This window comes from Melanotaenia boesemani, chromosome 15 (genome assembly GCF_017639745.1).
Source record: "Melanotaenia boesemani isolate fMelBoe1 chromosome 15, fMelBoe1.pri, whole genome shotgun sequence".
Lineage (NCBI taxonomy): Eukaryota > Metazoa > Chordata > Actinopteri > Atheriniformes > Melanotaeniidae > Melanotaenia > Melanotaenia boesemani.
Genome location: NC_055696.1, coordinates 14,561,305 through 14,587,873, shown reverse-complemented (window position 1 = coordinate 14,587,873; position 26,569 = coordinate 14,561,305). Strand labels below are relative to the sequence as shown.

At 38.2% G+C, this 26,569-nt stretch overlaps 1 protein-coding gene across 1 annotated transcript in view; it reads right to left on the bottom strand.

The window, feature by feature from the left end:
• nsg2 (neuronal vesicle trafficking associated 2) overlaps positions 1-26,569 on the bottom strand; it is a 50,947-nt gene that overhangs the window by 17,764 nt on the left and 6,614 nt on the right. The window contains exon 3 of the mRNA XM_042008939.1: positions 12,894-13,004. Coding sequence (XP_041864873.1) covers positions 12,894-13,004 — 111 coding nt within the window. The remainder of the gene's footprint in view (positions 1-12,893; positions 13,005-26,569) is intronic.

Below are 26,569 nucleotides of genomic sequence, written 5' to 3'. Positions count from 1 at the left end.
GACCAAATACATGTTTTCAGAAAAAGAAAATGCTTTTGATCTGAGGTTTGTTGTCATTCATTCAGCTATAGATCCTGCATCACGTTAAATATATCTAAAAACTTTTGAGAGCTGAAGATGTGAAAATGGAACTTGATATTTTAGCTGGATAAGGACTCTCAGGCACAGAAAAGGCATCAAGAAAAATAAGTAGATATTTGTAGAAAAAAAATGAATCAAAGCGTAGGAAATGCTCACAAATGTGGTTGCAGGATTTAAAGCAGGTGGCATATTCAAGAACAAACTGAAACATCCTGCAACTGGATACAGCCCTTTTAATAAATTACATGAAGTCAAATGTTGGTAATAATATAGATTAACATGAATAAGCTTAAAAACACTTATAATAAATGAGTTTTGCTCTTAAAATGCCTGTATTCTAGGCTGTATGCTGTCCTTGGTGGTTGAGAATTACTTCACTGATGTTTTGCAGCATGAAAAAACACATTTAGAAGTAAGACAGAAGTTAGACGGATTGTGGTGACAGATGTTAAAGTGAAAAAGAAGGACGACATGGTGGGTCATTCTAGTCCAACGCATTCTTTCTTCTAATTGTTCCCATGGCTCAGCTTGATAGAACAGCAGTAGCAAAGCAAAATACTCTGTCAGAAGACAGGGAGCACGATGACCACTCACTTTCGTTCTTCACTTCAACATGGAAACATCAAAGTCTGTTTTTTCTTCTTTTCTTTTAAACCTCCATTCGTATTTTGCAGTAACAGAATGATCAGAAATAACTTCATTTAGCAGCTGAGATGCAGCTGAAATGTGTTAGTTGAATCTGTCTGATTGGCCTTGAATTTCTAAACATAACAGATTAGATTTTAATTCTTTGTGTCATGTGAGAAACTCAGTTCACGATGCCCTCAGAAAGTCTTCCTCTGCTTGTTGAAATGTCTTTTGACATGTTTTATGTGTTACAAGACGTATCACAAGCAAAATCGTCAATCAACACTAAGGTTTGGTGATTTCTGCTTTCAATTTGCAAAGCTCCACCCTCACCATCAGAAAGGTGGAATCGGACAGCCCGTACGTTCTATAGGATGTTTGGGGGAACTGGCACCAACCATTTCTGACTATGCTGAGTAAGAGAAGCGAGCATTATCTGGGTGGAGGAGTCACTGAGTGTACTTTCCTGTGGCATATTCTGTTTATGACTGATGGCATGAAATCAGATTCTGCAACCTTTAATGTCCACCCCAAATATTCTGAACTATGACAGAAAAGGATTCAGTTTATTTGGTGGCATGCAGTGTCACATCGAAAACATCAGACAGGACACGTTTCATCTGCCTTCATCCTTCAGAAAACCATGTCACCAGTTTGATCCATGAACAGCTTGTTAAACTGCTGTTCCGGCCATTTATCTAAGATACACCATGAGTATGAACATACTGATGAATTCAATCCTTTCCATGTGCTTTATCTCAGGACTCCAGGGCAAATAGCCCTCCAGCAGTGAAGGTTTAAAGCTGTGACCAGCAGAACTCCACTGCTCCTGTACAGGTGAACCACAGAAGAGTGGTCTGCAGCAAGCAGCTCCAGGTGCAGGCACACCTCTGCACACTGCTTCACATAGCTCCTGTGGAGCCACACTTCTGTGTTTTAGCATTTTGCTGCTACTTGGAGACAGTATCAGTGTGGAAGGATATGAGCTGTGATCTGCTCTTGTCTCTGTTGAGACTGTTGTGGGTGATTTAGCTTTGCTCTGCTGTGGAAAATGGAGTTTAAAGATCTTCTTTATGTTGGAGTGAAACTAAGTGTGGCTGTGATTTTGACTATTAAGTCTTCATAGTGTTTTAATATCTTTTTTCTTTTAATGAAATTAGTTGTTTTCCAGAGTCAACTCTTCTGAGCTAACTTTCAGCCAATCAGCTTTCAAGCAAGATACAGCAGCAGCTCTGAGGGCTGTCCTTGTGTTTTTGGACGACTGTACGCCTGTCTGTTGAAAAAAATATCTATTTAAAGGGGCTATAAGCAATGTGGTTCCTCTATGAATGTATAAAATCCACATTACAGGAAGTGGTGGATTTGAAAACATCATGAAAGCCAAATGATATAAAACTTTTAAACGAGTTCAGCTAAATTGAAAAATAAGTACCAAAAGATTTAATAATGGACATGCTGGCCAAAACTTGAACACTGAGTCATTACAGAAAGTCTAACAAGAGAGTGTGTCTGTGGCAGCTTCTGTGTCCTTGTATAAAAACAAGAGTTTCTTTTTTTTTTTTTTTTTGCCTTGACCTGTAAGATTAAATAGGCCACAGAGTTAGAATTTTATTCAAATGTTTCTCTTTGACCGACTGGCTAAGAGACACGATTCATGCATATGCATTCACATCTGCTGATATCGATAGGATGGAAGTGATTAAAGTACATTGTCCTCTGAGTTACAGCTTCATATCTGAGCTGAAACTAGAAGCAAAGCAGAGCAAAAACCATCTGGGCATCTAAATGACTGCAAATATCACTCACAGCAGCAATTTCTGCCTCTGTTGTTATCTGTCTATCTCTCCAGCCCTGAAGATTTCAAGTTGTCTGTCTGTCTGGACTGTTTGTCAGTGTCTCATAGGACAGATAAACCACTTTAAATTGACAAATGACTTAGACTCATACGACATTGAAGCCTGTGGGATGGCAAACTGACCTGCCCATGACTGCATTTGTGGCTCAGTGGTCTGTGAAGACACAATCTAGTTGCATGCTGGTTTGGATTACAAAGGGTTGCTATTTGCAGCCTGTAAGAACATTGTTTTCTGTTTTACAGTTAAGCTGATTTTCTTTAGCAAATAACACAATCATGTGCAGCTGAGAGCCAAACTTAACACCAGTTTATGAAGTTTATATGAGTGTGTTTTCTGCATGTGTGAAAGCCAAGTTTCTGGGATTTAAGGGTTCTTAATCATTAACATCTGGCTCACTAATTTTTTTTTATCATAGACCAATTCCGAACAATAAAATATCTTTGAGTATCTCTTCCAACTGGAGCTGGCTCAGTTATAACTGAACGTTTGTATTAGAAGTGCTGTAAAATGCTTCCCTGCATACTGTGCTGTTTGATAAGAGAGTGTTAGCGTACTGTTGGCATGTTATGACATGACGAAAAGAAAAAAAAAAAAAAAAACGTGGACATGGGTGAGAGGATGCAAAATGGTAAAGAAGAGTTTAAGCCTGACAGATGATGAGGAGAGGGAGTGAGAATTAAGGAGGAACTGAGTTGAGAATGGGAGAGGAGTAGGGAATAAGCAAGGCAAAATGTCGCCAAGCTGAATTTCTAAACAGGTTAATCTGTACCGCCAATCACTTTCACAGCTGCTTCTGGCAAAACCACAGCTGCTGAGCTGCAGATAACAATAACGCCAAGTCTTGTTCTCCATTCAAGTCAAATCAGCTGTTGATATGTTTGAAAAATACAAATAAAAGTTTAAATAGACAGCCTTGTGGCATATTTACCTGAGTATATTCACCTTTTGCACTTTCTACTTTATGTTTTTTTTTTCAGTCCCTCCAAAGAAAAATGAATTCTTTTGCAGGCATTATGTTTCTTCAAAAATAATTCTCCACCTGAGCTCAAACGAATGCATCACATCTGCAGTTATACGTAGGTGCAAATGCTGAAATAAATGGCATTAATTTTTCTCTGTATCTTGGGTTTGACTGCAAAGAGCAAGTGTTGCTTTAATTTTTTCCTCTCTAGTTCCTCTCAGTTCTCTCTTACTGAAGAGCATCTTCTAGTTTTAGGTAACTTTTGGACCCACATGAATATTCAGAGGCATGAAAGTATAAAAGCATTCCTACTCTAAGTTGCAGGTGAGTTACTGTATATATAAGGTGAGTCCCAATTAAGGGTCTGCACTCTTCGGAGTGTGCAGATTACATAGGCTACAGAGTGTCCTACATAGTCTGCACACTCCAAAGTCCGTTTAATGTTAGTGAAATGGGACAGCCTACCTAGCCAACAAGAATTTCCCATAGCAGTAACGTAGGACATTGAATCACCTAAACCTCTGACATTACTAAGTTTGCATATCATAGGACACATTAGTGAATGTTGACACCAAAAAAAAAAAAACGGTTTGTTGTTTTCCAGGCGGTAGACTCTTCATTAACCCCTTAAAAAAATCCATGAATATCAAATATTACAGAATTTTTATGCCACCATTTAACAAACATTTTTAATATACTTGGTTTTGGCACGTTTCTACTAAAGTGTAGTTTAAAAAAAAACAAGAACTGAGCTTGGTTGCTAACTTGCCACTGTCTTGTGCACAATGAATTCTGGGAGAAAAGAGGGCGTGAAAGATGCATCACGAGCAGCCGTTGTTTGAGGCCACACAAAGGGCCGATTTGTGGGGTGGATTTGGATGCTCCTTCGAATTGAGACAGTGCTTGGCGCACCACCACGATGCGATAGGTGGCCGACGAATCCACACTCGGAAGTGTGCAGATCCTAAATTGGGACACACCTATAATGTTAGCTTCTCTAAGACATGAGGGGATAAAATAGTCATGCTGTGTAACAGAACAGCCTTTAAAACTGTTTAGCAAACTCTGAAGTGGCACAGAGAACATTTCACTGGTAGACTGAAGATGGTTTTTAATTAAATACCAGTAAATTACATTGGAAAATGTCACAAAAAAATTAAAAGGTTAAAGAAGGATGGCTTATACAACATAATAACAATCCTACAAACCACCAAAGAATCCACAATGGCTTATATCAAGAAGCAAAAGTTGCTACAGTTCATGGAAAAATCTATTGATGGACATCCAAAGAGAAGTGAATAGAAGATTCACTTAGAATCTGTCATGAGTTAAAGGCATTTGTAGGAAAAATTAGTAAAAAAAAAAAAAATACAATAAATGTGAACTCAAAGAGGTGCACAGGGTTTTTTTAATTCATCGGACCATTGCAGGGAACCTCACATTTTGCTTTGTTTCCTTTTGAAATAACAAAACTGGAAAAGATGAAGCAGAAATTTTAAACAAGGCAACATTTACAGTAAAGTCAGAATAAAAAGTAACTAAGACAAGAAGAAGATGTGTGTTAAAAATACACAGAATGGCAATGATTTGAAAAGGAATGAGATGCAGTTTCTCCCAAATCAACATAAATAAATAAAAAAAAAAATCTGGCCACCCTTCTCTGATGATCATTGTCTGATATGAAGTTCATTGCCCACTTATACTACACTTAGATTAGTAAAAAGGTTTGTCAAGTTTATTGAGTTTTCCCTATTTTTCACTTGAGGCAAATTACATTTATTTGTGTAGCATATTTCATACATAAGCATAATTCAATGTGCCTTCAAATGTAGTAGATCTAAAAAGAAAAAGAAACAATGCAGTAACAACTAAAATCATGTTAAAATCATGATAAAATAAAATCATTCAAAATAACTAAATGAAAATCATTAAAAGTAAATGGCAATCTAGAGGGCAGATAAATCGGTAATCAGTTAAAAGACACTGTGCAGGTTTTATGCAAAGGTGCAGGAGAAAAGAAATGTTTTTAACCTGGATTTAAAAGTGTCCACATTTAGTGAAAGTTTAGTCTCCAGTGGCAGTTTGTTTACAACATAACAGCTAAATGCTGCTTCACTATGTTGGAATCTGGTCTGGACTAGCTGGACTAGTCTTTGAACCTAACAGTCCTGCTAGATGGAACATACTACAGATGTATTCTGGCCCTAAACCATTCCGGGATTTGTAGACTATCAGATCAGTTTTCAGATCTATTCTGTGACTCACTGGAAGCCAGTGTAAAGATTTTTAAACTGGTGTGATGTGTTTAGATCTCTTAGTCCTCTAGCAGCAGCACTTCAGATGAGCTGCAGCTGTCTAATGATCTTTTTGGGAAGTCCTGTTAAAAGACCATTACGGTAATGTAGTCTACTGGAGATTAACACCTGGATGAGTTTATCCTGACAAAACTTTTAATTCTGCTGAAGTTTGTGAATATTTGACCCAAAAGGAAATATATAAGTTGAACAGAAGAGGTCCAAAAACTGACCCCTGTGGGATACCACAAGCTTTGGGCACTCGCTCACACTTTATTATTACAAAGACATGACAACAGTATAAAACAATTTACAAAATATCACAAATGGGACACCCCAGAAGCCATAGCTGGCTTATAAATGGGGCCCCAATAAACACATAATAAGATATTTTGCTCAGGTTAATAGCTGCCAATCGTGACAAAATAATTCTAGCCTTCTAGGACCTGAACTAGTTAAGGAAGGCTCCAGAAAGTCCAAGCCCCTTTCTCAGCCTCTGCAACAGGATTCTGTGATTTACAGAATCAAACACACTGCTGAGATAAAGCAGAACCACGACTGATATATGACCAGAATCAGTATTCACCTTAATGTTATTTAACACTTTGACCAGGCCTGTTTCAGTGCTGTGATGAGTTTGGAAGCCTGAAAGCCTGAAATTGACATTTATCATGTTTTTTACTTTCATTCAAAAAGACATTAAGAATGTTAAATACAACTTTCTTAATAATCGTGGACATAAAAGAGGTTAGTTAGAGACAGGTCTATAGTTGTTCATTAGAGAAATGTCTAGAGTCATTTCCTTTAGGAGTGGCTTCAGGGCAGCTATCTTTATTGACTTGGGAAAAAGGACCGATGCCAATGAGCTGTTAATTATTTGTGGGAGATCATTTTCTAAAAATTACTTTTTAAAAATGGCAAATTTTCTTTTAGGATTTTTAAATCAACCAAGTTGTGACATGACATTCGAGTTATTTCTAAATTTTAGGCAGATTATGTTTCTTGATTGACTGTATGGCGTTAGTTTGATTTTTAGATTTTTTTTACTAAAGAAGTTGGCAAATTTATTGCATTTCTAAGTGGATACAAGTTCTGGGCTTAACTGTTTAGGAGAACTGAGACTGTACATGCGCATCAGTGTGGGTGTTTAGCTGAGATCTGATGAGGGCTGTGAACCCTTCCTATAATCAGTGTACTATTAGTCATCCCTACAAAGCAGGGAGGAACAATATGTGATTCTGGAGGGTGTGTAAGGTTTCCAACCCACAGCAGTAATTACCTCCAACCTGACGAACAGCGTAGGCGGTCTGTGGAGGCAGCAGACTGCAGCAAACCTTTTATCTGAAAGCGAAATGGAGGTAATAATGGGATAATTGTTTTGGACGATGACTGCCTCTCCCACAGCTACTTGCACAGTCCCGCTAACTTCTGCTGGCACAGAGCATGTCCTGCTTGGCAGTCACGGCACTGTCATGTGGTAAACAGCATGCATGCAAGTGTGTGTGTGAGTTTGTTCATGATTAGGTTTGTGATGGCATTTTCCTAGGAGTGTGAATGTGCAAGTGTTGTATGCTTGTGGTTTTAAAGTGTGTGTATGTGTGTGCATGGATGAAAGCTGTCCAAATACACCATGTTTTCCTAGTAGAAAGCATCAGAAACCAAGCTGGACAACACAAATCAAATCAGTCCTTCATCAATCTCTGCACCTGCATCTTTCAATCCCTGCCCTACAGCGCCCGCCTCATGCTTTCCTCTCTTCTAATCCACATTTTCATTTTAAGCCTTTATGAAAAACTCTTTGGTATAATGGAATAGATCTATTGCAGCACAGGCTGAAGAGCAAATTCATATCACAAACACTGTAAATGTATACTTTTCTATTTCATCATTGCATCCCCTTCTTGCATCCAGACATTTGGTTTCCATGGTTACATCTGTATTTACTGATCACTTTACAGTGTTTACTCTGCTCATAATTAACTGCTGCATCTATGCCTAAACAGTCTGACAGCTTGGAATGAATAAATTTGTTGCATCAGTAATGGACAACAACAACCATTAGTTGGATCTTTAATTGATATTCTATTATTCTAAATATATATCTATATGTATATATATAAACACCCTCGTCCATAATTCTCAACGTGCTGATAACAAACAAAAAAAAAGCTGTTTGCATCAAAGTCTCTTTTTTCTATACTCTGGCATATGGTGTGTTTTATTGAGAGAATCTCTCAGGGACAGTTTCTTGCTGTGTAGTGTATGTGTGAATGAGAAGCCGCATATCAGAAATAACACTTTATGTGAATATCTAATTTCACACACAACAAGGTGTGATATAAAGCAGAAACACAGAGATTGTGGTACCATGCTGAAAATAATGTGTGTTGTCCACAGAGAAGGGAGGTGATTTATGATTTAGAAATATTCTGAAAAGAAATTATATAAGAAATCGCATGGATTTGTATGGAGGGGGTGGCAGCTAAGCCCAATAATGGCTATGACACAGTGTTTGAAACTTTAGAAACATGCACGTGGATCCACAGTTATCCTTTAAATTCTCTCAATTGTGTCCAAATGTTTACAAAAATATTTACAAAATCATTAGATGTGCTAATCTTTAGTGCTTTTATTGTTTGTACTATTTTAACACCTTCAAATATACTTAACCTGGTTAAGATTAGCTAAAAACCCATAATAAAAATGACTCAGTCTATGTTTTCAGGGCACTGGGATGTATCACTTAGCAAGGACCTCTCAAGGCTTAACTTGCTCCACTTGCAGCGAAATATGGAAGCTTTAAGTCTGTATTTTAGCTTGTTAATGAGGCGGGAAATGTTCTTTCCACCACTCTTTTATGGGAAAAACAATTAAAAGGAACACACTGTACCTCATCTCTCCTGGGAATAATCAGAGTAACAGTGACAGAAGGAGGGAGGTGGGTAAAAGACGGACGATGAGGAGCAAATAAAGGAGACGGCGCTAACTGGTTTTAGAGAAGGAGAGACGGATGGGTAGTGGGACAGGGACACAAGATGCGATGACAAATGAACCTGGTCTGAGGAAAGGGAAAAATCTGGAGAAAAGAGGGACAGGGCAGGGACAAAAGAGATGGGAGGACAGAAGAATAGCTTTACCAAATTATAACATCTTATAATTTGTTGTTTTCTTTTTTTTTTAGAATCTTTTTAGGCTAAAATAAGAGACTGAACAAGCTTTTTACTGATTCACTCACTGGAAAAGGATTACTGCTTCACCAAAACAATTATTGGTGAATGATATAATTTCTATATAAATTCTGAGATATGCAAAGAGTCTAAAGAATGATTTGGAAGCTGGATAGAGGATGGTAAGCAGGAACAAGGCAGGGAGGGAGGACAGATTAGAGAGCATTTTACACTGAGCTCTTCACTCATCAACAAAATCTGCAAAGCTTTGAAGAGAGATGTGCGCACAAGCTTTTCATCTAGAAATGTTTGCTCTGCACAGAAAAGCATGCATCGTTCTATACAGTACGTGTGTGTGTGTGTGTGTGTGTGTGTGTGTGTGTGTGTGTGTGTGTGTGTGTGTGTGTGTGTGTGTGTGTGTGTGTGTGTGTGTGTGTGTATGTGGGGCTGCAGAATCAGCTCTGTCTGTCAAGCAAAGCAAAAGGTTCAGCTGGGCACCCAAAACTAACAAGCACTGCACAAACTCACAGACTGAAATTTGTGCTTAACAAAAGCTGATGCAGAGTGAGAGAAGACTGTAAAATCCACTGCAGCGTTTGGACCTGCTCTGACAAGTATTAGCAATGACCTAACAATGGACATTTTTGGGCACTGTTAGGTTTCTTCTTTTCTTTTGTTTTTCTCTATGGGTTTCCAATAGACCTGCATCAATAGTGGCAGTTTAAGATGAACATTGGTCAGGGCTGAAAAAAAACACTGTTGAGGTAAGATGCACATGCACACCACGACTTCTGTACTATACCTGGCCCTTGGGCCACTAATGGGAAGAGGGAAAGATTTTTTTTTCTTTTTTCTTTTTTTCATTTTCTAGAATACATGCATTTTACAGAAAATAACCAGTTTGGTTATTCCTCATTATTAACTGAGCTTTTTTTTTTACTTTTACCAACCATTATTCTTTTACTACAATAATATTAATTTTTTAATTATTTGATATTTGCTTGGATCTCAATCTCTCTTTGGCTCTCACTGCAAAATTTTGAAAAGTTAAAGAGACTGAAAAGGGTGGGGGTGCTGGGGTGAGCAGAGGGCGGGCTGTGGATGGGTAGCAGATACACGAGGCAGGATTTATGCAGTGACATGCTAAGATCAGCAGGCACTTGGCAGACGGGGAGTGGTATTCACAAGGCACCTTGCATTTACTCCATCTCAAAGGCACCACATTTACTTGAAAATAACCATGTTTATTGATAACTGGATAAATTTGACTAAACTGTTCTGAGCAAGAAAAACTAAACCTGGTTTTAATCTGTAAGTAGCGATTTGAGTCATTTTTAACCCAAAAAATCTTGACTTTTGTTCTTTTTTTTTTTTTTAAATGTCAATTTTACAAGTAGGATAGCTGGTTTTCATGATGTATTTTAGGATGCTCTTCCCCTTTACTTGACATGTAAACAACTTTTTTTAATCATAGCCAAACAGAAATACTTTTATCAGCCTAATGAGCGGTAAACACAATGACATGAATGCAATGTTGCAGCCAAATATGTTTCTCAGGTAGTTGCTGTTTGTTAGTCATGAGCACCATCTAGTAAGCTCATTTGTGCTGCTCTTGGTGATTGACTGTGGTCATTGAAATGAAATGAAATAAATTACTGACTCCCATCACCACTTTTTCTTCAGTAAGTTTGTCTCTAAATTGGAGATTCATGCTTATCTTCCCGGTTTAGTGAAACAGGCCCAGCACCTCGGTAAGGCAGTACTCAGGCATTTATTTTAGCTTCAGCTGTGTTCTGAACCAAACGTCATGCTAGCATCAGTATGCAATTAAGCATACACATAATGATAATGGTGTTTAGCAGGTTTCGCAGGGAAATTTTCCAGCATTTAGTAAATGCTAGCAATCACCAGGATGATAGCATTGTAGCTAGCGATCATTCTGAAAGGAAAAAACAATCAGTGCCATAAACTCAGGACCACAAAATACTTTCTCTTCTGAAGACCTAACATTAAAAGTGTTCCAGATCAATTCACTGTAAATAATGGTTAACCACACTCGCTTCTTTAAAAGCAATTACTAAGAATCAGAATCAGGTTTAATTTGCCAAGTTTATTTTCAAGGAATTTCACTCAACAAATAAGCAACGACACTAAAAAACTTCATCTTCATCCGTAACGCCATCGTTTAGATACCAGTTTTTTTTTAGGTATCTAAATGGGGATTTAAAATTGGATATCTATCCATTTTCCATACCCACTTTATCCTTATCAGGATACAGGATACAGTCCATTGTAGGGCCAACACTGAGACAAATAAGGCAAACAACCATGAATGCTCACCCTCACTCCTCAGGTCAGTTTTATAATCCCTAACTGACCTTACATGTCTTTTAATTGTGGGAGGAAAGAGCCACCCACCACACCCTCAGTCTGTATATCTCAGGTTACATAGTGTAACTAGACATAAATCATATCAACTAAATTGGACTTGAAGTCATTGTCTTTATTTCTATAGTACCATTTGTGATCTTTATAATAGATAGACAATATATACTGTAGGCTACATAAACAAGGCTACCTACAAGATTTTATACAAAATTTCATAACCCTGTTTTAACTACATCACTTTTGATCTTATTTTAAATCCTTCACTGTATTCAAAATTAATAGGGGAGTTCAAAGTGCAACCAAACAAAAGATTCTTGGTATATTTGTATTTCGTATCCCGGCTTTGGAGTACTGTAGTTCAGTTTTCTGCTTCCCGTTGGCAGCAATTTCCTGAAATCGCTTCATTCTGCTTCCAGACAAAATTCACAGCCTATTTTAGTGTCCACTTTCTAACTCTCTTCTCTTCTGCTATGTGAGACTCTTCCAGGCCAGAGTTACACTTCTCATTTACTCACAAGCACTGACACTTTAACATCTGCACACCTACGTTTGTACACTCTTTCTCCTCACTTGCTCTCTGTCAGGGTTGCCATAGAGGGAGATTTTCATTGCTGCCATGACAACATGAGTTCTCTTTGGCTCCCCTTGACAACGCAAGACTGGAGGAGACAGTGCCTTGGCGATGCAGATTTATATGAATTTGTAACTGGGATTCATATACACATTGTCCAGCTAGTTGACAGGTTGTGGCAACGGTAAGAAAATCAATCAAGTCCTTGTATAAAATACCAATCCAGCAATGTAAAAATACTTAGAAACAAGCGAAATTCAGCTAACAAATGATTAAATTGAGCTACTATCACAAAAAAAACTGCAGGAAAAGAGTTTGTTCTGCAAGAAAACATTGCGGGTGACTGGTTTGCTGATTTGTAGGAACATTTTATTGTTGTGACGCTGCTGGCTAGTTTTTAGTTGCTCAGCATAGAGCAGAGTTATTTTGTCCAGCGGACCCTCCGATGGCTCACCAGACAAATCTGAGAGGCCATAAACTGGTTAAAGTTCTGTGATTCTGCTGTGAGGGTATCGCCTAACCTTCATCACAGGTAGAGCTTTTTACAGCTAATAGCTTACTAAAACATTGCAAAAGAAAAAAATGAATCTGCACCTGTCTTCCAGCATGTCATCAATAACAGTTTATCAAATGGGTCAGCTTCCCACTTCATGCTGGATGTCTGTTCTCTTTCAGGCCATTTGACTATTTTGTTCTGATGTTTCAAACCAGCCTTTAACCAGCCCTGTGTCCCTCAGAAGATCCTACCTGCCTCCAGCTCTTTGCATCCTGCCACTTCTAATCACTCCATATGAACCTCTGCTCAGCTCCAGTTTGTCTACCTGAGTTTTAATAAAATTCTTGTCATCATTTAACAGCTCCATGTCCATGTTTGGGTCCTCAGAACAACCTGTAGCACATCAATATTATTACAAACACAATGAGGCTTTTTATTGTAAGAGTTCTTACTTTAAGTCTCTCAGACACCCCATCGGTGAAGCTGATGGTGAACTCCTCCACCTTGGGGACCTTCAGCCGCTTCTTCTCTGTCTGGTACTCCGTGCGAGTTTTCACCACCACCTTGAGAGGAGAGAGAGTTAAAGTTAAAACAGTTGCTACTGTGTTTTATTTACAGGACAAATTTCATGTTAGACATCTGTAAGCTATACTGCATCATTGGGTTTGCTGCCCACAGCTCAAGAGCACCAATGTGAAGAGAAAACAGGTTTTTTTTTTTTCTTATTTTTTTTTTTGTGCTGGTACCTGAAAGGAAAGACAGGGCAGTACAGTCTTGTCCCAGTACTGTCAGTCTTACATCCTCAGGCAAGAAAAGTTGCCTAACTTCTCTCTCTGTTTCGATAAGGGATGTGTTTGTACAAAAACTATGAATCTAGGAATAACAGCTGAACCTGAGCAAAATGTCCTGATATTAAAGGATAATTCCTTTATTTGCCCAATTTCATTTTCTGATCCATATTACCAAATAATATGTCTTTCTTTCCTTTTTCTCATTTTCAGAGCATTTTGTATTCTTTTGTCAATGACTCAAATGAACAGAGGTGCTACAGCATATTTCCCTCCAATCCTGCAAAAAACGAAATGCTCTAACTGCATTTAATGTATTCTAATGCACAGCAGAGGACAAGGGAGGGGATGGTGAGGTGGATGGAAAGAAAAAGAGCAAGAACAATGTCTAGGTGTCCTTGTGGCTGACTGTGCTGCCTCTGAACGGCTCGCTGTCACTTTGAGACAAAGCCAGAAACTGCTGTGCACACAAACTGCCTCCACTATCTGAATGACAAAGCTTCCAGTTGGTTCTGGAAAGCTCTTATCTAAAAGCTGAAAGCTGCAGTAGCTGAATGCACTGTATCTGATTGGACTCTTGGGACCCAAATGCCCCATGGCTTTAAGAATAGTAACAGTAGATGTCAGGTTTGCCATTTAGTCATACCTAACATTGCAATTCTTAGCTTAACTTTGTCATTCAAATCATTTAATGATAAAATATTCAAGGCCTCTGGGCTCAAACACAGCAGTGCTCTACGTTGCTTCATTACAACATATAGTTGTCAGTTATAGTCAGTTATTTCTAACTAATGAAGTGGCCTGGAATCAACTTTACTTCATATACATAGCCCTGTGGCGATCAGCAGCACCTTCTCACAGGATTTTGTTTTTATTTTATTTATTTATTTATTTTTTACCTTTTATGTTGCAGAGACAATGGGCCTAATGGGCCATCAAATGGTCTGTTTTTGGTTTTGAGGTAAATACATAGGTAAATACAGGTAAATACATATAAATTTAAATGGGTTACAACAAAAAAACTGATGATTGCCAGAAGATCCAAATAAACAAAATCCTATAGGTTCTTTCATTTTATCTCGCACCGCACACAACTGGTTCTGGGAGAATCCTGACAACTTAGATGGATGAACTGGAACTGACTTTAATTGTCCACAAGATAAGCAAACACATCCTTTAGGAGGCACTAGCTCCCTCCTGAGCTTTATGTTACCGCTTGTGTAGCAAGGTGAATAAAAAGCACCCATCATCTAGTTTTTGTTTTTAGTTTTAGTAATTCCAGTGCACCCTTCTTTGGTCATTGTTCAATATGGAGGCCTGCCTACAACAGAGTTTTCTTGCAGGATGTGTGTGGGGGTGTTCTTAGTCTTGATTGAAAAATTGAGTGGATGAGATTAGAGGTTAAAAGGTTAAAATTGAGAATTGTAGGAATATATTTTGTTTTGGGTTTTTTATGATCCTGTTAAATTCATGAGTTGTATAACAGAGAAGGAAATGTTTCAATTTAATCATGTGATCTTGTTGGCTTATTTTTTTAGGAGTCTGCTGTGGTTGGCCTATGTGAATTGGTGATTTAGGGAGGTTCTGCCAAGCAGACTGGTTCTGCACAGAGAGAAGGGCGATATTTGGTGTGCTGTTTGTTGCAATAAATAGAAAACTGATTTTCTACTACCCCAAACCTGCAATAGGTCTGATTCTTCAATCCTGGGCACCCTCTCCTTTAAGCTTCATAATTGTAGGAACTTTTATTCACACTATTTGGGTTTCAACAACAGAAGCTGGTACATTAAAACACTTGTAACAAACCTTTTAACCTGTTAAATATAGACACACATAGTGGCTGAAGTGCTTCTTTCACACTTAGCTTCTGCGTTAGAGCAGGCAGCTGTTGTTAATGTGATGTATCCCCACATCGTCTAGTAAGGTTTTTGCAGTATAGGAAGCTTTTGTCATAAAAATCTTTTCTTTATATTACCTAACTGTATGATGGCACTGAAAGTGAAGGAAAATTACATTTTTTTCATACATTTTTCATACATTGCAAGAACAGGTTTCTCATTGAGGTTTGTGTTTGCCTTGTCCTCTGATTTCTTTAAACTTTCTGTTTGGCTGTGTGAGGTGTTTATATACAAGGATAAATTAATTATGATCAATGAAAGCAGCAGCCACGAAATCTAAATCTGTCATACAAGTTCAATTTTTGAGGATATTTTCTGTTTTCTCTATGTCTCTCTCTTGTTCTCTCTCTCTTTGCTTTGCTTTGCTTCAGTTTATTTCATAAATTCTCATAAGGACACTCTTATCACTGATAATATCATAATAATATATTATATGTGTCATGGACTGTGGATGCAGTACACGAGGTGGAAGGACCCAAATGCAGGACACAGAGACACAAGTGGATGGGTGACTAAAGATCATTTAATTCAACAGAAAACACTGCAGAATAGGAACACTGGGAACTAAACTAACAAAAGACCAAACTCAAACAACTGGAACAAAAGGATTGGAAGAACAAACATGCACAATGACCTGGCAATGAATAAAGGAAAGCCTGCAGCGTAAAGAGGGACTAAAAACTAGGGATGGGTGGATCAATACTCTGAGGTTGATACCTCGATATTAGCCAGTCAAAATTTCAGATTTGATTCTTTTTGGAGTATTGAGACACCACTCTGCTGATACAAAACATGTCATAACTCAGTTATATTCCAGGGATCCCCAACTCTGGTCCTCAAGGCCCACTGTCCTGCAGGTCTTAGATGTCTCCCTAGTGAAACACACTTGACTCAGATTAATGGCTTATCAACAGAGTTGTGCAGAGGTTGTGAGAGAACCATTTAATTTGAATAAGGTGTGTTGCAGTAGGGAGACCTTTAAGACCTGCAGGACAGTGTAAGGAGCAAGGTTGGAGATCACTGTTTTAGGCAATAAAATTGTATGTGAAACCCAGTCATCGTATTCCTTCTGTGTCACATGATTATAGTAGCCAATCAGATGTCTTGCTGCTGTTACTGATTATGTTTTGATATTTTCCCGGTTTAATCCAGGTTATTGCACATTATGTTTTATTATATTTATCATATTGCTATTACACACACATATATATATATATTTTTTTTTTCAGGGTCTTTCTTATTGTAAATTTAGGAAAAGCTGATATTATTTTCCATTAATATTTGGGCACAAAACATTAGTTGCTTTGTTGTTCTCCATCTGAATTTCTTCCACTGCACCTGTTTGATGCTCCAAAATGACACTGGCTGTATTATGAGGCATTAATAAAACATACTGTTTCATCTTTTGCATCACTGCACCCTTTTTTATTCCAGACTGTCAGACTCCTGTGAGGTAGGTTAATGTTTTCAGCATATACAGAAGCACAGCTGCTGACACAACTACCTTTGAGAATCTATTAACAGATATTCAATTACACATATTTTATGCAAACACCTTGAGTCAGTGTGACCTTTTAATACCTCCATCTCTGACTGTGACTCACTATTAGATCTGCATATGGGCTCCATAGTTTATTCCATTGAAGGAGGCTGATGAGGAACTTTAAGATATACAGTATATACATATATATATATATATATATATAAATATATATATATATATATATATATATATAAAATATATATATATATGTTTTTTTTCTGTATTTGAGAGGGTGAAGAGGTGAATGAATGCAGCATGAATAAGAACAAAGTACACTTTTAAAAAGACGGGTTTAGCTTGTCAAACGCAGCCGCTTTGCTTCTCCGCCGCCTCTCTATCTCCAATCATGGTATTTTTTTCAGTTTTGATATTCCCTGTAGAAAAGCTGTCAGAACTTCTCTTTTCAGTGTGTCTTCCCCAGTATTTTATTCCTTAAACCTGCTACCACAATGATTGCTGTTTCATCTTTAATCCCCAGAGACTGAGCTGTGGGAGTGTGTGTCTTTGGTAAGTTTCAGTGTGGAAAGCAACTGCACACACTTTTTTTTTTTAGATCTTTGATTTTAGGGTTTCCTTATGAATAAAAGAAACCCCCTTTAAATAAAAAAAATAAAGAAAAAAGGGAGAGAAACTATGTTGCAGCTGTATGACATAGGTTCTAACAAGATGAAGTGATACTTTAATTAAAGATGATTATTGTTTTATTAGTTCCTTTTGTACTGTATATTTGATTGACTGGAATCACAAACAGTTCTGTAGATATGAATCAACAGAGTCTTGTTGCTGCATGGCTTTGGTTAGAGTTCTGGTTGTAGATTTTCAGATGCTGTCATGCTACATAGTGAATTTGGGACTAGTTGTATTCTTAAAATATATACATGAGAAGGTCCCAATATTTTGTTCTTAGAAATGCATCTACAGTCATATTCGAATACAGGTTTAAGATTCACATAAGCTATGAATGCAAAATTGACATAAGTAATCTACAGGCCTCTCACCTGCTAAATGCTGGGTTAGGCTCCAGCTTCTACGACCCTTAATGGACAAAGCGGTATAGATGATTTATGGAATCTTTTCAGGTGATATAATTAAGCTTATTTTCAGCAAGCTGCTGCCTTGTTAATATTGTACTGTTACATCACTCATTTAGAGCTTTTTGGCCACCTGATGAAGAAAAAATACTCAGTGCTGTTTCTGCTGTAAAATAAAAAATAAAAATCCAGCTGATTCTAACCAACGATTTGAATACTGAGGGTTTTTAATGAGGCTGAAAATGAGGCTGTGCACCTAAAAATAAAGACTTGAGGTGAGGGCCAAAATTAAACCAAAATAATTGATCACTCTAAAGGTTTAAATTATTGCTCCTTATATGTGTGTGTATATATATATATATGTATACAGGAATTTTAAGTACTTAAATATTATTGATTAAGCAAATATTGCATAATATATATATATATATATATATATATATATATATATATATATGTGTGTGTGTGTGTGTGTGTGTGTGTGTGTGTGTGCAATATTTGCTACATCGATAATATTAAAGTACTTATAATTCCTGTTTATAGAGACAAATGCTTTATACCATTACCATTGCTGAACTCAATTCTCAAAGCCTTTGGCAGTCTTTCTGGGTGCCAGTTCTGGTCCTCTTTTGATCAGGATAATAAAAGCAGCTATTTGTATCCCCTCTGTGACACCAGAGACATAAATCACTCTCCATTTCTACAACATGAATAAAAAAAAGGAGAAACCCAAGATGCGGGTGTGAAAATTGCTTGTCCAAACCAACAGTTCTGCAGTGCTAGTTGATTACTTAGTATACAAGCCGCTGGTGCCCTGAGTGTGTATATATATATATATATATATATATATATATAATACCATGTCATTTCAAAGAGGCCTCCCAGCGCATCATATGACGCTTTAGAAGGCTGCGATCATTTCTAAATTCCAACCCTGCTTGGATCCTAAACCTTACCAGTCAAACAGTGAGAATGAAAAAGGAAATAAGCAATGCTTTCGCATGAGACTCATCACAGGTTTTAACTGCAGTAACCTCAATTATAACAAAGTTAAAAAAATAAATAAATAAACTAACAGCTAAATATTAGAATTAAACCTACATCTAGACAACGACCTGGCAAGTTCCACCCTCCGGCTTCTAAATAAAAGCTTTTTTTGCTGTTCATACAGTACATGCTTATCTATGTTGTTGGTCCAGTTGCTGTGAAACAATAAGATTATGTGTATTTCTTGTATTCATGTGATATTAAAGTGAGAATTTTTGGAGTTTGTACTTTTAATTTAAAAAAATGTCCTGCTTAAAATCTTAGGTATTTTGGTCGATATATTTCACTAGTTTCTGGCATTTTATTTAACAATCATGTAAAGAAGATATTCAACAGACCACTAAACCATGGAAATAATAATTACCTTCAGCTCTAATTCATATCATAACCTAGAGTTTTGATCTAAATGGGATATAGATGCAAAACTCAAATAATTTTTAACACTAAAACTTGAAATAATCTTGTGGGACAATAACTGACATTTGGCCTCTGAAGAGCAAAAAACACAATTAGGGCTTTACTCTTCATGGAATAAACGCCTCTCTGTTACTTTGTGTCTTCCAAGGTCTTAGATAATCAGGATTGCAGCCTCTGTGCAATGTGAGAATTCATGTATTATAGCTGAGCGATGGTTCATTTGGTAATGAGGCCTCACATCGTTGCAACACAGAAGAAATCTTTGAATGTTTCCTTTGTGATGGATGCATGACTGAGAATTTTAGATCCTCACATTTCCTGCTTAATTCATGAGGATAAGAACAAACAGCAATAAGAATGATTGGGATTTAAAAGCTATTCCGAAATAACTTATTTAAAAGGGCATCAGTGTATGAGGATGCTTTTTGGACAGTACAAAGGAGAAACAATTTAAGTCTGTAAAACCTTGTCAGCTTTGCTTTGTTTTAGAGAAATAACAAATATAAAAATCACTGTGTCCCTTTGAGACTTTTTTCTCTTGAGCCTGTTTGTTGTTGTTTTTTTGTTTTTTTTTCAACTACCAGCAATCCAATCAAGATACTAGTGACCCAGCAATGGTGCTGATGTGTCTCTGCCCAGATGGAATCAAATTTAATACCTTTTTAAAGCCACAGACTCTGACGGCCTCAGCAACACTGACATGTATGTGTGTCTAACCCTGCCACAACTTCACTCTGCCCCTGCAAACATCCCTGGGTAACCCAGTAGTTAGGTCACACCGTTATCAGGCAGGATCAGGGGGCAAACAGCTGGGGTTGTGCTGGTAAGGCTGCTCAGAAGTGCATGGCTGATCTAGGTTTTCTATTCAGGTCACATGACCTGGTAAATCTTCATTTTGAAGGACAGATCAGATACTGAAATGAGGATAAGTTGATTAACAATTAACTCACTCAGGATGAGACATGTAAATCACCTTAGATTCAGTAAGATTAGAGAGACTGCTATTCCAAAATTTCCTTTGAATTAATCATTTTACATTATTTGTCTACAGTAGTACTGATAAAGGAAGCTAACACTGTAACACAGGCTATCAGTGCTGAGAAAAAATAAGAATCATCACCCAACTATTCAGTTCTAAGCTTTTTATTGCAGGTTTCAGATGAATGTTTGACTGTTGGACCTATAACTTTGCCATTCTGTTACCTCCTGCTGTAGCAAGAAGCTGTTTTCTAAGAAAAAGATTAAATAAATAAATTAAAAAAAAAAAAACCTCAATACCTACAGAGCTGCACACATCGAAGTAAGCGGAGAGCTGGTGAGCTTTAGAAGCTAAAGAAACTTAATCCAAGTTAAGTAAAACTAAAGAGAAAATCTTGGATTTCTGAAAATCAGGTAAGCAGAAAGACAAATGCAAATGCTGGATAATGTTGCTGCATGAAAGCCGATTGTGAAAATAACATTTATGAGTTTGCAGCTCTCTTCTGCAGCACTTAAATGATGAAGAGAATCGGTTATTGCAGCTTTACAGATTTTAACGTTCAACTAATACTTTGTGATATTACCTTGTAATGGGATCAAAAGAGAAGCAAAGCAGGACAAGCTCACACACAAAGACAGCCCTGTGTGGTGAATTTTTATGTCAAGATCTGAACATATTCAGTATATTTCTTTTCCAAATTTCTGCTGACCCCTGCTATGATCACCACCCTTCCTACTTTGTTCAATTATAGATTTGATTATTTCTATCTTTTGCTACATATATGCATCACCTACCAGGAAGGAGAGGTCTCACACAAACAGCTCCAGACAAATTTAAATATTTAGCAACAAACTGACCATAGTGTCTCATGCAAGAACAAATGGATCCATTTACATCTGCATGCAGAAGCTTGACTTTAATTTTTTTTCAATCCTGTGAGCAAAGGAGCAGCATGCAAATCAGAATCAGATGTCTGCAAGTATATTCTAAAGCAGCAAGCAAAGGCAGTCTTTATGAACGCCTCTCCCGGGGCATATGAAACATCACTAATAGTTAACACAAGGTACAGTAAAAAAGCAGCATATGTGCTCAGGGTGTGCACACTATAATCATAACCAAATGATATGCTTTGAATACAGAATGAAGCATTGGTCATGGTTTAAGATTGATTTAATCAGCTTGAAATGACTGACAGTGTAACGTTTTTGATGTCACACTGTGGTGGCTGCCTGAGCTGACATAACTGACATGTCACCCACATATGTTTATGCATATATGCTGCTGTCTGTGCATAAACGATCCTAGAATGTAGAAAGTGTTGTTATAATAAAAAAGACAGTTAACAGGTATGTGAAATGAAAGTAGATGCATCAGGGGAATATACATGTGGGTTCAGGCTATGGTGTGAGTTTCTGCAGATGGATGCTTCCTTCAGGACTGCCTTTAATAACAGAAGAAGTTAAACAGCCTCAGTAGAAAGTACAGTAGTAGCGGTTTAAAAGTTCCCCTGTTTCCATGACTGGTCCTTGACTGATCCTTGGCCGATCCTTCACAGGTCTGTGGGGGTAATGTAATCCCCCGCAATGACGTCGTCAGCGAGGCTCTGCCCCTAAGCAGCCCAAGTAAAAAAAACAGCTGCAATCCCTCTTTTGTCCACGGGGAGGAGCAGTGATTTGATCTTGCTGCTCTCTAAACAGTTTATAATGAGCTGTGTCGCTCATTTGTTGCATTTTTGCCAACATTTAAAAAATGATTTGATTTGAAAATGGCGTCAAATAAATGTATCAAAAAAGCCGACATGTGTAGCTAATGGTGTTATGAGGCAAAGCACAACCTCCTCAAGTCGGCTAAGTGGTGAATGTCACTAGCAGCGAGCTTTCTAAACATCCCGAGGAGCGCTGCCAGCGGTCATTTGACTGCAACGTAAGTTATTCACAGTGGGGGTTGATACAGCTGCTGCATAACTGAATATTGACAAAATCATAACGTAATATCGGCAGGTAAAAATAACATAATACTGATAATGTGTAAAGCAGGGATCACAAAAGTCCGGACCCTGCCCAACCTATATTCTGAATTAGGCCTCAAAGTGCTATTATCCTAAGTAGATAAGTAAATAAATGGTTTATACTGTGAAATGAAGTGTCCCTGGATTTTATTCATAGCGATCTAGTGATAAAACGTGATAAAACGTCATACAACTGTGTCTCAGCGGTGGGACAGCTGCCTGCCCGCTGTCTGAAGCAGGCACGTGCGCAAAGGCTGGTAGGAATGACAGGAACCAGCAGCCTATCATCACACAGGGTTTGTGATCTTACAGCCAATCAGAAGCAGAGTAGGGCGGCCATTTATTACAACTCCATAGCCGTGATATACGACAGTTTGGCTGAGAAAGAGTCTCCCTGAGCGGCTCTGTGGAAGTTTAGACGTGCTAAACTGCTCGTAAATATTGATGTGTTTACTTTTCCAAACAAGTAAGCAGGTAAAACTATAGACAACAACTATATAATAAAAGTCCTAAAATACCAGGTTCAGCCGTTTAGTTTTGATGACTGGCGGTCATCAAAAGACCGCTGGCGACGCTTCCAGTGTTTAACACTAGAAAACCCAGAGATTTCTTATCCCTCTACCATGCCCAGAGTACAACCAAAAGGCTGCCCGGTTTGAAATTAACAATTCAATGGCCAACAATTAGCACCTTTACATTTGTAAACACAGCCATTACCTGCCGTTAGCTGTTCAAGCATACTCCTTGGGGGGAGGAGTGTGCTTGAAAAGAGCTAGGGACTGTGCTGTATAGTTTCACTCACCACAAACGGTATTTGTGCTTTTGACCATTTCTCACATTTTCATGTACCCTTTATTGAGCATTGGTCATGTGAGTTTTCATCGTCATCACACTATTGTACGCCCAGCTTGCTTTCAAGTGAGAGATTATCACGTTTCTATTTCCACAAAGGCCAAAAGGAAAGCATAATCAAGTATTTCAAATGAGAGATAATTACATTCCTTTTGACCTGGGAACAGAAAAGCAAAATCAATTTAATGTTCCTCACTTCCTAATATGGTGAAACAAGGTTCACAGTCCTCAATGTTTTTAGTAAAAAAAAAAAAAAAATTAAAAAACACCTTACTAACAGGGTGGAATGGAACATAACAGAGTGGAACAGAATATAACAGGGTGGAAAATATTTGTTCCCAATTCCAAATAAAAACGCTTCAATGGCCAGATGATCAGCAATGAATAAAGATATTTCTACAGTGATCCAGATTTTTTGTTTGTTGTTTTTTTTGTTTTACATTTTAGATTTTGTAAGAGATGGGTGTGTTTTAACAACAGCAGTTTTATCCGTGACTTTAATCGATAATTATTATCATTATCCAGTGTATAAAAATGTTGGTGTAAAAACGCCAAAGATAGATAAGCATGATGCTGAACTTCGTGGTCTTAGCTCCTGGTTTGGTGTGTCTTGTTCTGTTTATTATCATTCTGAAAGGTATACCAAGTTGTGGGCTGCATATAGGCGAATCTTTTGTGACGTCAGTGTTTACCTTTTGCCGCATTGCATCACGGTATTGGGTGGCAAGAAGCTGCATCTGTTAGCTGGATTTCTTTGCGTTTGGAGTTTGAGGGCGATCTACTACATGGTTCACTCGTGTTGTGTGATTGGCTGTACGGCTCGTTGGGGGCCCAACAAAAAGTTTTTCCGCATTCCCACCGAAAAAAGAAGGCAATGGTTACGTGCTATGATACGTGCTTTGATACCTGCAAGCCTCACTGGTACACGCAGCTGTTGTAAGTCCTATCCTGACCGCTGTTTCTACTTTAAACATTAAAGCTGCTACATGACTGCATGTTTCTCCTAGACTGGATTTGAAAGAAAAATTTTGTAAGATGTTATGATCGTTTTTCACGATAGACCAAACGCCATTTAAATTATAGTTAACAGGACCAATAAAATTGAAAAACAGTCATTAGATTTAAAATAAAAAATTCAAAGGCACTGATAAATAAAGCCTTACCCGGCTTTGCAGTCGCAGTGACATGTGATTATTTCACCGGTTTCTTGGGCGATCACCCACGGAAGATGCGAATCACGCTGTGACTCTGCTTGGCCGGGTCTGACCTCCGCTTTGAGCACGACCACTGATTTTTGTTTCACCGAAAAGATTGGCGCAACCTTTCTTGAAACAAAATAGTTATAAGCTTCGAGGCTTTTAAAAGCTTTTAACTTCTCGTGGGTGAAGGGTCCAGGGCTTTCAACTAAATAAGAATAAATATCTCCCCAGCACATCTGTGGCCAAGATGCAGGTGAGTCAGACCAGTATTTTTCGTCATCCCAGACTTCATATGGGCTTTGTATTTGTTCGATTTTGTCTGCAACACAAATTTTTAGTTTCTCTCTAAACCTCCTCTGGTCTTCGGAGCTTAGCGTACTTATATAATTTGGATTTCGCCCGCTTACTTTCTTGTTTATGCTAGCAGGTTCCGCCATCTCAACAGGTCTTCTTGCCACCCAACCAAACGCGCATGCGCAAAAAGATGTAAACAAAGATTCGCCTATATGCAGCCCACAACTTGAACAAAGGCTAAATTCCTCAACATTCGCACTTGCTCCATAAAATTACCATCTCCAAGGCTCCTCCACCACCACTTTGACTATGGATTGATAAGTAAATGAGCCGCAGTTTTGTAATTGTTGCATTGTCAAAACAGTTCTGTTAGTGTTGTCACACAAAATTCAGTAGACTAGTTGGTTCCTATGCAGTGAATTTACATGTTATTACAAAAATACACAATAATAAAATAGGCAAGTGGCAAGATTAGAATAATGTTATAAGTTCTGCGCAAAGACTCCTTTTTCATTTTCCAAAACAAAACTGACATAAACAATCTTGAAAAAAATGTGCACGTAGGCTATGAGGAAAGAATGAATGCAATGAAGTAGGGACTGGTTGAATAAACACGATTTAACTGGACGCCTAACACTAGAAGTCCCAGGAATTTTGATATCTCCCTAAAGTCCCAGAGAAGGGTCGAAAGACCTTTAGTCCAAACTGACGACTCTGCTGGCAAAAATTAGCATCTCTTCATTTGTAAATGCAGCCATTACCTGAGGAATGCACCCATTGCATCCAGCCCCTCCTTGTTACCTTGAAACGTCTGGTAAATTCTGTGGCAGTGGGGGATGGTGGGCTGAGGGGGATAAATAGTAGCTAGCTTCACCTCCAACAAATAGAAGGAAGCAAAATGCAGAGGCGGCTTACAACTCAGCAGGCATTGGACCTGATCCTCAGCGATACAAACCCTTGTGACTCAGATGGAGAAGAGATACAAATTCAGCTGGATTCGGACTCTGACTCTGAGCAGTCTTCAGGTAAGATTAGAAACTATTATTGAACTTTTTGGTATGACAAATTTCTTTCTTTCTGCTTTGTCCTGTACTGTGAGTTGCAACACTGGAATTTCTCCATTTTGGTACAAATAAAGGATTTTTTTAATCTTATTTCCAAAACATCCTATTTTCGTCCTCTGAAATTGTGAAATTGTTTACCTTGCAGATGATGAGACTGCTCCACTGCCAGAAAAGAGGGCTCGGTTGGGAAGTGAGAGGACAGAGATGGCTAAAGATGGCACAGTGTGGCATGAAGAACAGCTGGGGACATGTCTCAATTTCACCCCAATAGAACCATACGGCACAGATGGAGAGCCAACTGCTAAGGCCAGAAGAAGTATCCGGACTCGTCTTCAAAGCTTCTTCTGTTTTATAACACTTGAAATGCTTCGTAGCATTCAAGAATGGACCATTCAGCATGCACGGCAAAAGGAGCAGGCAGAATGGTTCATGAACCTCCCAGAACTAATGGCATTTATTGCAATTATTATCTTGCGGGGGGTGAAGAAAGTTCCATCACTACGTGACAATTGGTCAGCAGAGCTGGGAAACCCACGAATCATTGCTACTATGGCCCGAAACCGCTTCCAAAACATCATGCAACACCTACGCTTTGATAACATGTTCACACGCAGTGAGCGAGTGGAGACAAATAAGTTTGCTGCAATTTCTAATCTGTGGGAATCTTTTGTCAATAACTGCATCAGATCTTATAACCCTGGTCGACACATCACTATTGATGAACAGCTTTTCCCGACAAAGACTCGCTGCAGTTTTCTGCAGTACATTGCAACAAAACCGGACAAATTTGGCATAAAACCGGACAAATTTGGCATTAAGTTTTGGCTGGCTTGTGACTTGAAATCAAAGTACATTTGCAATATCCTGCCATATCTTGGCAAGGACCCCAGTCGTCCCAGTGGAGAGAGACTCTCTGAGAGTGTAGTGATGAGGCTGATGGAGCCGTTCATGGATAAGGGCAGAACTGTAACAACAGACAATTTTTTTACATCGCTGTCCCTTGCGCAA